Source organism: Pinus tabuliformis, chromosome 3_1, assembly GCF_031772625.1.
Source record: "Pinus tabuliformis cultivar Carrire ecotype Pingquan chromosome 3_1, CPIR1, whole genome shotgun sequence".
Classification (NCBI taxonomy): Eukaryota; Viridiplantae; Streptophyta; class Pinopsida; order Pinales; family Pinaceae; genus Pinus; species Pinus tabuliformis.
In genome coordinates, this window is record NC_142301.1 from 728,635,401 (window position 1) to 728,648,483 (window position 13,083).

General features: G+C 39.4%; 1 protein-coding gene across 1 annotated transcript; it reads right to left on the reverse strand.

Moving 5' to 3' along the window:
• Positions 1-11,346: 11,346 nt before the first annotated feature.
• On the reverse strand, positions 11,347-12,289 carry LOC149189367 (potassium transporter 10-like). The gene is made up of 2 exons (XM_089413196.1): positions 11,974-12,289; positions 11,347-11,660 (listed from the first exon to the last, which is right to left on the reverse strand). The coding sequence occupies exons 1-2, from the start codon at positions 12,182-12,184 to the stop codon at positions 11,410-11,412; spliced, it is 462 nt and encodes a 153-aa protein (XP_089269322.1). The 5' UTR covers positions 12,185-12,289; the 3' UTR covers positions 11,347-11,409.
• Between the last annotated feature and the right edge of the window lie 794 nt (positions 12,290-13,083).

Below are 13,083 nucleotides of genomic sequence, written 5' to 3' on the forward strand. Positions count from 1 at the left end.
TAAGAAGAGGTTATATCTGCCTAACCTGAAACATCTCAAAAATTTAATTTTAGATGAATATCATATAAATCCTTATGCAGGCCACCCCGGATACCAAAAAATGATTTCTGCCTTAAGGAAGGAATTTTTTTGGCCTGGTATGAAGAAGGAGGTCGCAGAATATTTAGCTAGATGTCTAGAATGCCAGCAAGTAAAGGCTGAGCACCAACACCCATTAGGATTACTTCACCCTCTACCTATCCCTGAATGGAAATAGGAAACCATATCCATCAATTTCATTACCGTACTGCCTAAGTCAAAAAACAAAAATGACTCCATCATGGTGATAGTGGACAAATTGAGCAAGTCTGCTCATTTCATCCCTATCTAGTCAACTTATAAAGCGGTGCAAATTGCTAACATTTTTATGCAAAACATTTTTAAATTACATGGGATCCCCAAGATGATCATTTCCAACCATGATGTGAAATTTACATCACCCTTCTAGAAGGTCCTTTTTGAGGTATTGGGCACACAACTACACTTTAGCACTGCATATCATCCTCAAACAGATGAGCATATTGAGCGAGTAAATCAAGTTATTGAAGACATGTTGTGAACTTACGTAATGCAACAGCCAACTAAATGGGAAGACTACCTACACTTGGTAGAGTTTGCCTACAACAATGGATATCATGCATCCTTATAGATGAGTCCCTTTGAGGTATTATACGAGCATAAGTGCAGGACGCCTTTGAGTTGGAGTGGTCTAGAGGATAAGTTGATGCTAGGGTTCGATATGTTAGAAGAAATGGAAGAGATGGTGAAAAAGGTACAAGTCAATTTAAAAGTTTCTCAGGATCGCCAAAAGAACTTTTCTGATTGGAAGAGGAGTTTCTGGGAATTCCAAGTAGGAGATCATGTTTACATTCGAGTACGAGCCAAGAAAATCACCTTGCAATGGATTGGATGTGCTAAACTAGCACCCCGATTCTGCGGGCCTTTCCAACTTCTAGCTTGAATTAGACCGATGGCTTATCAGCTTGCCTTACCCAGTCACATTCATGTACACTATGTCTTTCATGTCCCTCCACTTAAGAAATATGTTTATGATGCTAATCACATAATCAATTGGCAAGACGTTCAGGTAAAATATACAATAAAGTATTTTTTTATATATATGTACATACAGAGTATTAACCAGCTGGATGATGACTTAAATTATTTTTGTTACTATGTATAGGTCGAACTGGAAGACGAGTTCTTGATCGAACCCCTAGTTATACTCAATCAGAGAGAAGTAATGCTGCGGAAATGAGTTATCGCTCAGGTTAAAGTTCATTGACAGCACTATGGGCCAGAAGAGGCCACCTAGAAAGATGAGCAGGTTATGGAGGAGACATTTCTGGGATTATTTTCAGGAGGAAATATCGGGACGATGTTACATCTTGGGGGGGAAGATGTGATATCCCTAGATTACGTAAATATTTAAATTTACTGCAGACCAAACAGACTATTATTATTTTCTTTTATAAAAACTCTTTTTTTGGAATTCAATGATTTTGAAAAATGAATTAGCATTTATTAGTAAATATGGTTTTACCTGCTAAGTAGTTAGAGAGACAGTTATCTATCCCTAACTAAATTCTTGCAGATATATTCAAGAAGATCAAGAGGATAGAGGTATCTAAGATCAGGAAAAAGGAATCAAAGAAAGGAACAAGAAAAGATGAAATAAAATTTGCACTGGTGTGCCAGACAATTTTTCATGGCTAGGTTTGGTTGGGACCAGATAGCTGAGAACACTGAAACTAAGAAGGTTCCTGAATCAGGAACAGCTCGAGGGGAGATTTGCTGGAATAGTAATCTCACAGTTGGGAGGCAAAATAAAGAGCAGGTCTATTTGTAGACCAAATTCTGGAACAACATAACCAGATAAGTGGAATCTTCATGTATTAGGAATAGAATTTACACAGTTAAATAAGCTTAAGTTCTAAGTTAGTAAATAGTTATTCTTCATACACTGATTAATTCAGGAAATTATCAGTAGGTTATTCTGTATACTTAAAGAGATAGATTTCCTTCCTTAAGTATCCCATGAGTAGCACAATTACGATTTGAGTGGATAATAGAAATCTGATAGGAATTATCTATGTATTCATTGTAGAAATTACAATGTAAGTATCGAAGAAAAATTACAAAGTACTTATAGTACAGTTCCAAAAAAGACACTGAAACCGGATATAAATCAATAACAGCATAGCTAAATCTTAGACAGAGTTCTATAGCATAGTATAACGAATTAACTGAAAAAAGAACCAACAATATTCATAACTCTGTATCCAAGATTTCAGACAAGAAATTACCGCGTAGAAGAAATGCTTCAATGAAAGGAAGACTGAAACTATTCATAGTTCCATATTCACATAACTAAAAACCCAATAGAAAGCATAAATAAATTTTATTTTCCCTCATATATGGTAAAGTCAGATTCTTCAATAGCAAGACCAGAATTGTCAAATACATATTCTTATACTTTGAAATTTGTAAATTGAACGCCGACAATACCAAGACACATAAAGGTTTAGAAGGAAAATACAATACTAAGAGCTGGAATCTAATGAAAAGAACCGCTTCATTCAGAGGAAGCATGTAAGTTGGTACACTAAGCGAATAACTTAGAGAGCAAGTCTCTGTGCTAGATTAGAGAAGAACAACAATATTCAGATAAATAATTTGCAAAATATCAAAGCGAAGAGAAAACCTGAACCAAGAAGGACCGAAATCCTGGACTGCTTATGCAGTTAAGGGTTTAAACATTACTTAGACTACATTAATAATAAGATAACAAAACCCTGTTGAAAATAGCAACAAGAAATGCTAAATATAGAAGCGCTAAATTTAGTACTACTATAAATAGCATTTCGGGATACCTTCCTACTTTAGTTAGTCCCTGAACTAAAATAGTGAAGTAAAATTCAAATTTGATCTTAGCAGCTATTTGTAAAATAATTAATTAATTCACCATGAGTTAATTAGTTAAGGAAAATCAAACATGAAGTCTATGTGGGGACATGCAACAGTTTCTCCATTAATTGAGTAATTTATCCATCAGTTAAAGAGATAAGGATGAGTTGTAACACTGAGTTGTAATTAGTTGGCTCAGTTAGCTAAGTCAAGTCTAGTTAGATTAATTCAAACAGCTTGTTGAATTAATGTAAGTTCAGTTAGTTAATGCATGCATGCATGTAATTGCTGCACTTCAGATAACTGAATATTATCTCATAAATAACTCATGCATGTCAGTTCAGATAGAGACATAGTTGAGATCAGATGGAGGGACAGTGTACTATCAGTTGCTATAATATTCCATTGTGAATATCCCTTGCATGTAGAAGGAATTCTTTCCTTGAGGATTTCGTAGTTACTTCTTCAGGTTTTGTGAGTGTGATGAGGCCAATTCACACATGTGGCTTCACTGGACCCCAAGAAAAACTGTGTAAGGAAATAGGAGGCTTGGAGGGCTTGAGGAGGACATATACAGTTTCTATTCAGTTTGTGTGCTATATTGTTTGATTTCAGAGATAGCAGGATAGCTTGAGAGCTGATTCTTTTGGTAACTTGAACAAGATTTCCACTTGTATGATAATATAGAGATTGGGGTTTTAGGTTGAGGCTTTCCCCAGGTTATTTCTTCTGTGTTATGTGTGATTGATTTCTCATTTTTAGTTATATGTGTTCTCTTGATCTTGCTCAATTCAATTAAGCTTCCGTAAAGTGTCATAGAAGTAGATCTTGTATTTTGTTTTAGTCTATTGCATAATCTTTTGATCTACAGTGGGAATTTCTACATGGTATTAGAGAAAAGGTGATCAAGGCGAAGAACAGTATACAAGAAGGGAGAAGTTCGAAGTTTGAGGTTCCTCAATATAGAAATCGAGTTCTTATCACATCTCAATTTCACCAATGGCGTTCAACGGTTTAAGACTTGAGTATGCCCTTGATGGCAGCTCGAATTATATAGCCTGGAAGGATCGCATGGAGGCAATATTAGGGGATAATGGTCTAAAGGACTTCATTGATCAAGAAGCCCCCTAGCCGATTGATGCTGCTCAACTGGCGGAATGGAAGAAATGTGTGGCTAGAGAAAGGAGAATCCTTCTAGAGGGAGTTCGAGACCACATAGTCTCGAGTCTCCATGGGAAGGAGACACCGTTTTTGATGTGGAAAACATTGAAAGATCTATATCAAAACAACAACGATCAGAGGAAGCTGGTGCTGAAAGACAAGCTTTGTAAGATCAAGTGTGAAAAGGGTGACACAATCTCTACATATTTGAACAAGCTCACCACCTACAGGGATGAGCTTGGAAGTGTAGGGATCACGACCGCTGATGATGACATGGTGAGTCTTACACTCCTCGGTCTTCCTAAGAGCTGGCATAGCTACCAAGACTTGGTTAATGGAAGAGACAAACTGCCAGATTGGGAACGACTTTGGTCGGATCTGATGCAGGAGGAAATAAGAAGAAGCACCAGAGATGGATCCTCATTGAAGCAAGATGATGAGGAAAATATAGCCTTAGCGAGTAAGGCGAGGAAAGGGAAAAGGAAGGCATCCCATCCCAAATCTGGTTCTTCCCATGTTGGGAAGAAGTTTGAAAAATCAAAAGTGCGATGATTTCATTGTCATGAAGTGGGCCATTATGCTATGAATTGTCCACAGAAGAAATCCAAGAAGGGTTCCTCAAAGGGATCTGATGGTGAGGCACTGGCCTCATAGTTTGAGCTGGATTTCTCGCTTATCGCATGCATGGTTTCATCCATGGTGGGATGTGTGTGGTACCTAGACAGTGGAGCTTCATTCCACATGTCAGGTGACAAGAATCTTTTCAGTACCTTGGAGGAGAAGGATCTCCAAATGCAGATCGAGATGGGCGATGATGGAAAGTATCGTGTTTCAGGTGAAGGTACAGTTGTGTTTCAGAGGGAGCATGGAGCTCCCCTCACCCTGACTGATGTAAAGTATGTACCAGGTCTAAAGAAGAATCTTGTGTCTGTCGCTATGCTAGAAGATAAAGGCTATGATGTAGTCTTTAGTAAAGGAAAGGTATTCTTGAGGCATATCGGTACTGGATAGACAAAGCGAATTGGGATTCGAGTAAAGAATCTCTATAAGATGGAGGTAGATGACTGTGCTACATTGAGTTCCAAAGTTGAGATGGTGCAGAGCTAAGATGTTGGCAAGCTATGGCATAAAAGACTAGGCCACTTGCACCATGGAGCCCTGAAGATCACGCAGCAGATTTCTACCGGTTTACCCAAGGGAAAACTTGAGCAGACGAATACATGCAAAGGTTGTACCTTGGGTAAGTATGCAAAATATTCCTTTTTGGATCAAGACAGTAGAGCTGGAGCAATCTTGGATCAATTTCACTCAGATGTTTGTGGACCATTCTCTACAACCTCCACCGCTAAACAAAGGTACTATGTTATTTTTATTGATGATTTTTTTCGTAGATGCTAGATCTACTTTATGCAAAAGAAGGAACAGACCTTCTTGAGGTTTTGTGAGTTTAAAGCCTCGGCAGAGAAAGAATCTGGAAAGAAAATAAAAGCCTTTCGTAGCGACAATGGTGGAGAGTATGTCTCCCAATAGTTTAAAGACTTCTGCGTTGCAGAAGGAATTAAACGGGAATTGACGGCACCCCATAACCCACAGCAGAATGGGGTGGCCAAAAGGAAGAACAGATCGATTGTGGGAGCAGCTCAAGCGATGTTGCATGACTAAAGCCTACCACTGCATTTGTGGGCTGAGGCATGCAATACAGCATTATACTTGCAGATCAGAAGCCCGCACCGTATTCTAGGGATGAAGACACATATGGAGGCCTTTTCCAGGAAGCGACCTGATGTAAGTCACTTCCAAATTTTTGGATCATTAGTTTACTGTCATGTGACCAAAGATGCCAGGAAGAATCTAGACCCAACAGCTGAGTTGGGAATACTTGTGGGGTACACGGATACACCCCACAACTATCAGGTGTACCTACCTTCCACTCAGAGGACAGTGGTATGCAGGGATCTGAAGTTTGATGAGCAGAAAGCCATGCACTTATCACTTGAGAGGGAGCTCAAGTTGCATGCAGAGGAGGAACTTTCAGTTCCTAAGGAGGAGGAGCCTCAGATTGATGCGGAGCAGCCGCATGCAGAGGATCTGGGAGTGGAGATATCCACTCATGCTGATACTTCCAGAGATGGGCGGAAATGCTCAAGGGAAGCTGACAGGTTGATGCTGGATGCGCGGGAGAATGTGGGACAACCATATTCTCAGCGCAGATAGAGGAGGTCACCTGAGCGGTACACTGGGTACATGGCCCTGGTTGGGGAGTGTGTAGATACCGAACCTTCTTCATTCGAGGAGGCAGTGCAGCAACCAGTCTAGGTTGATGCAATGGTAGAGGAGTACGACTCTATCATTCAGAACAGTGTGTGGGATGTTGTCCCAAGACCTTAGGGCAAGTCAGTGGTGAGTTCCAGATGGCATTACAAGTTAAAGCAGGTAGTTGATGATAGTGTTGAGAAACATAAGACAAGTTTTGTTGCTCGAGGTGTCTCACAGGTCGAGGGGATCGACTACGATGAGACTTTTGCTCCCGTAGCAAGGTACTCATTGATTAGATCGATGTTGGAACTATCAACTCAGATGGGGTGGAAGATCCACCAGATGGACGTGAAGACGACATTCCTCAATGGGAAGATTGAGGAGGAGGTGTACATTGAACAACCAGAAGGTTTCGAGACCTTCAAACATGAGTCGCATGTGTGCAGACTCAAGAGGGCTTTGTATGGGCTGAAGCAAGCACCCCGTGCTTGGTACACTAGGATCGACATCTATTTCACTAGTTTGGGCTTCACCAAGAGTGAAGTAGATGCAAACCTTTACCACATCATGGTAGAAGGTAAAACATTGATCATTGTTCTTTATGTCGATGATCTAATTTTGATAGGCGATGATCAGCTGATACAGTCTTGCAAGGAGGACCTTGCAAGAGAGTTCGAGATGAAGGACATGGGCCTTATGCACTACTTTCTAGGCATGGAGGTGTGGCAGAAATATGGTGAAGTATTTGTGTCTCAAGGCAAGTATGCCAATGAGATGCTCAGGCGCTTTCACATGGAGAAGTGCAAGCCCATGCAGACTCCTTTAGCTGGGAATTAGAGGAAGGAGGATGCTACTCAGGTGAGGTAGTAGTTGCTACTATTTATCGGTAGCTGGTGGGTTCACTAATGTATCTGGTGAACACACAACCCAACTTATGCTTTGCGGTGAACCCCCTGAATCAAGCTATGGTTCAGCCTACCAAGTTGTTTTGGAAGGTAGCGAAGCATGTGCTGAGATACCTCAGAGGCACATCTCAGTTCGGATTATGGTACAGATGGACAGAGGGAGTGAAGCTTCAAGGCTTCACAGGTGCAGATTGGGTAGGGAGTCCATCAGACTGAAAGAGCACTTCTGGAGGAATCTTCAACCTTGGTTCAGCTGCAGTTTCTTGGTACAGTAGGAAACAAAGATTAGTTGCACTTAGCTCAGCAGAAGCTGAATACATGGTTGCTAGTCAGGCTGCATGTGAGGCCATTTGGATGCGAAAGATTCTAGTGTGATTGTTTGGTCAGAGGATGGATCCTACAGTGATCTACTGCGATGACCAGATTTGTATCAAACTCTCTAAGAATCCAGTTTTTCATGACAGGTCCAAGCACATTGATATCCGGTATCACCATCTTTGAGATTGTGTGGTCAAGAGGATCATGTTGTTACTGTATGTTTCGACCGATGAACAGGATGCAAATATTTTGACTAAGGCATTGTCAAAATGCAAGTTCGAGTTCCACAGAGACAAGATTGGGGTTACTGATAATCCCTTTCTTGTTGAGAGGGAGTGTTGAAAATAGCAACAAGAAATGCTAAATATAGAAGTGCTAAATTTAGTACTGTTATAAATAGCATTTCGGGACACCTTCCTATTTTAGTTAGTCCCTAAACTAAAATAGTGAAGTAAAATTCAAATTTGATCTTAGCAGCTGTTTGTAAAATAATTAATTAATTCACCATGAGTTAATTAAATCAAACATGAAGTCTATGTGGGGACATGCAATAGTTTCTCCATTAATTGAGGAATTTATCCATCAGTTAAAGAGATAAGGATGAGTTGTGATATTGAGTTGTAATTAGTTAGCTTAGTTAACTAAGTCAAGTGCAATTAGATTAATTCAAACAATTTGTTGAATTAATGTAAGTTCAGTTAGTTAATGCATGCATGCATGTAATTGCTGCACTTCAGATAACTGAATATTCTCTCATAAATAACTCATGCATGTCAGTTCAAATAGAGACCCAGTTGAGATCAGATGGAGGGACAGTGTACTATCAATTGCTAGAATATTCCATTGTGAATATCCCTTGCATGCAGAAGGAATTCTTTCCTTGAGGATTGCGCAGTTACTTCTTCAGGTTTTGTGAGTGTGATGAGGCCAATTCACACATGTGGCTTCATTGGACCCCAAGAAAAACTGCACAAGGAAATAGGAGGCTTGGAGGGCTTGAGGAGGACATATATAGTGTCTATTCAGTTTGTGACCTATATTGTTTGATTGCAGAGAGAGCAGGATAGCTTGAGCGCTGATTCTTTTTGTAACTTGAACAAGATTTCCACTCGTATGATAATACAGAGATTGGGGTTTTAGGCTGAGGATTTACCCGGGTTATTTCTTCTGTGTTATGTGTGATTTATTTCTCATTCTCAGTTATATGTGTTCTCTTGATCTTGCTCAATTCAATTAAGCTTCCGCAAAGTGTTGTAGAAGTATATCTTGTGTTTTGCTTTAGTCTATTGCAAATATTTGTTGATCTACAGTGGGAATTTCTACAAACCCTTCATATATTCGCCATGCTGTGACGGATAAGATCCAAACTCCTTCAGCTAAGCACTCGAAAAACTAAGAAAATGCGCACTGTCTAGAAATTGAGATAGATTGTTACAAAATAGCAGGAACATATATACAATAATTGAGTCCAAAACTGCATTATTTAAGAGTATCCTTATTATACAGAGTAGTGGCATGAAAACGCCTATATTTACGTGAACAATGGAGTGGGTCGATGCCTCAGCCCCATAAGTTCTTCATAACTAAAATACATAAACATGTGCAGTCTGATAATTGCTCTAGACAGCTAAGAACTCTTCAAGAGATTAATAACTATAAACAAGAAACCCTGGCTCTCTGGCCGCGAGACATTTCAACATAAAAACAGAAAAGAAGTTAAGTACCCGGTGCAAGGCAGGCCCTACCTTTTTATGAATCAAGGTTGGTATGAGGGATTCCCCACAACACCGCTTAAGACCCCTAAACCTGTAAAAACCTTCCATCTAAGTGGGATGGATAGAAACATTAGAACTCATTCGTATACAATTGTAATAATACTCAAGAAAAATGCAGAAGAATTTAGGGTCACCATAAAAAAAGCACCGGTGGAAACTATGTCGCGACAGGATGGAACCAAAACGCCAAGGAAATCGATTGTAGAATCTCTGACAAGCCAGAGTAATGTCATAATGCCAGAGGCTAGAAATGGAATAAGAGCAGACTACAGTTATGACCAAGGTAACCATAAGAGATGGAGCTGAACAATAAAACCCTGAGCAGAGTAGGAGATAGTCTTTCATTGTCTAGAAAGCCACAATGACGAAACGGTGCCATTACTCTCGGGCAATGAAATCTTGAATTCACTAGTGTAGTCTGATCCAGAGAATAGCCAAGCATCATCGATGGGGGAAACAATCCCTAGGGCAACGCAGGAGCTTAACAACAATGAGTACTCCGAACAACAACTTAGGCCGAAACAACCAGAGTCAATAAATACACATGTATGAAATGGTGGGATCAGGGGTTAAATTTGACGCCCGTCTGCCCGTTTTTAGCGATTTTACACGTAAAATACGTTTACCTTTCAAATATCCACGTCAACCGTAACTGGCTATTAATTTTTAAAACCGTCAATTTGACGGGCAGGTTTGTAAATGAAAAGTTTTAAGTTTTTTTTTAATAATTTTTTGATATATATATATTATATATATATTTAACATACAAGTTCCAGCGTGCAAGTCGGGAATCGGGATCGGACCGTCGGTAATAGCCTATACGATTCTACGAATGAAGTGACTGTAGTCTGTAGTACGCTGTATGTTGTAAGTTGGCGTGACGCGTCCACGGTCCACCAACTTTCACGAATTGAAATAAATTCTGAGCCTGTTGCATTTACAATCCACTGAGAGCTGTTAATGGCTTTATTAAATTTGGTTGATGGTATTGGTGTCCACCGCGCTGCGCTCCGGCTCGAGTGAAAATTCCATCATACGCCCGGAGTCAGGACCTCCGACCGATACATGGTCACTTGCCTATTTTCTTAGTAGTGGGGAGTCGGGGACCTGTTGCAAACCGCACCATACTATGGATGGCACCTGTTTTATTTTGGTTTGAATTTTAAAATTTGCGCTCTGCCAATGGACTGAAAGTCTAGACAGTGACAATGGCCATTAGAAGCAATCCCGAAGCTGGTAGCCATGGCAGAGAATTATTCAATGTGCGCGAATATGGAGGAGTCCATCAACATTATCACTGTTTCTTCGGCTGGGCCATCATTCTTCAAATCAGCAATTGAAGATTTGCCTGCAAAATACCAGGGGCACCAGGACTGGCTTGGAACTTGAGTATATATTTGAGCTTTCAGCTGATATTTTGACCTGTGTAACAGCAGAGATCGACTATGTGGGAGTTTTTGTTAGTAGTCGCTGGCCCCGGACCACTGAAATATTTCCAGCTTTATCTTCGTAAAAGCTCTCCGAGTCTCCCCTTCTCCGCTTGAATCCGTTGGAGCTGCTGTTTGGCGTATTTGGCTGCTGTTTGAGCGAGAATCGTGGCTAGCGCGAGCGAGAATCTGCCCATTCATCGGCAATTTCTCCCATTGAACCACAGACTCTGCTTACGATCCGGCCGAGCTACAAGGTGAGGTTTTTCATTTCTTTTTAGAGGTTTCCTGATATTTTAGTACAATGGCAATATTGTCACTGAAACCTTAAATGTAACACTAAATGAACTTGAAAAGTAGTCTATAAATTGCATCCTCTCTAGTTAATCTAGATTTAGATAAATCCATGTAACTCATATACACACATTACTAGAAATTTCATTCTCTCTGGGTCATCTAGTTTTAGATAAATCTATGCAACTAATATACACACTGGTTTAGATGAATCTATGCTACTAATATACACATTACTTACAAAAAGCTTTCCTGTATCTTGAAGTATTCCGCCACCTCCTGATGCATAGAGAACCCCTGCCTTCACTAAAATCTCTCCTCTAGGCTCTAGGCTGAGATAGCAGGAGTAAAAATTCCATCACCGATGACCATGCAAGTGCCAACAAGTACAAGAAGTAAAAGTGCATTTTGACGGTCAACTTTTGCTTCCAGCCATTTCTTTGTTCTTGCAGCAAATGACTTATCTTCAATCTTTCGCCTGCTATAAGTTGTGAGTTCTTCATCTGTGCGGTGTTGATTTGGAATAGTGCTCACTTTAACATGCCGACAGAGTAATGAATACAGAGCAAATGTTCCACCTACATCACAGAAACGTGATATCTTAAGAGCCCTTGTTAAAATTGCATTTATATGCATACTAAAAAGCAGGTGACAGGAAAAGAAATTAGATAGCCTTATAAACAGAATGGCCGAGTGAATTTTTCAAAACAATTAACAGAAAGTTCTAGCCTAAACTTTGGAATTGTCTATTGGGTTTGAATAAAATCACCCAATGATACTTAGAATGTAAGCCTAATGGATAGTTACAAAATTCGCAAGGGCCAGGAATATGCAGGGCATTTTGATTTTATCATATGCAGTCTCCTATGCAAAGCCATAGTGTCATGTTACCTTCTCCGTTGTCATTGGCCCTCATGACAACAAAGACATATTTCAGAAGAGGAATTAGTGTCAAAGTATATATGATTAACGAAAGAGCCCCCATCAACTCTTCACGATCGCGGACACCATCAGGAAATGTGCTATTAAAAACATACATAGGAGATGTGCCTAAGTCTCCATAGACAACCCCAAGGCTCTGAAATGCAAGACGCAGAACCATCAAACCCGACAACTCCTGCACATGAAATACAGAGGATCAGGATATTACTGCTTTTTATATTTGATAATTGCTAACAAGCACTTTAACAGCCAAAGCTTCACGATAGCTATTTACTCCGGCCAACCTATCAGGCAATTTATGGAAATAATAGTATATATTATAGTCCAACGAAGCAATTTAAGATTGTAAATGCTATTCAAGATTCCAGTTATTGTGATTGTAAAATGGTTCACTCTATCTATCAAATTAGGAAAGGAAGAATCTACTACAATGAGTGTGCATATTGTGAACATATTTTATGATTCAGAATCTTTTAACTGCAATCGAATTGTTGTCCTTTTCTTTGTGAGATTTATTTGTCCTTATTTCAATTGAAGTACTCCAATAAAGTTTTCTATGATTTAATTCAATCTAATGTTGAGTGATCTGCTTTGAGTCCATATCTTGAGTTTTTTCTACTTTATAGAGTTCTTTTAGATCATCTCACCAGCACTTTTATGGTCCTCCCAATCTATGACATCGCCCTTTCTACCTTATCAGAATTATTTCTATTATAATCAGAACACGATTAAAAATTTTAGAGAAAAGTTGGGTTGAATATTTATAAGTTGGACTCTTCACCCAAAAAAAGGGGAAGTATATACACTAAATAAATTACTACTTTATAAAAATGCTCGGTGAAGTTTGTTTGAATGTGCACGCCGCTTATCATATACCAAATATGATGCCTAAAATAGTTCAAATTCGCACGCTGTGTTGGTTATTGGAGGACCATGACCGATTTCTTAGAGACTAATATTCAAAACAATTTTAAACTTTTCCTTTCTGGCAGATTTTGCGGTATATATTTTATTAGAATGGAAATCCATACATGCAAACATAATAAAAATATATGAGAA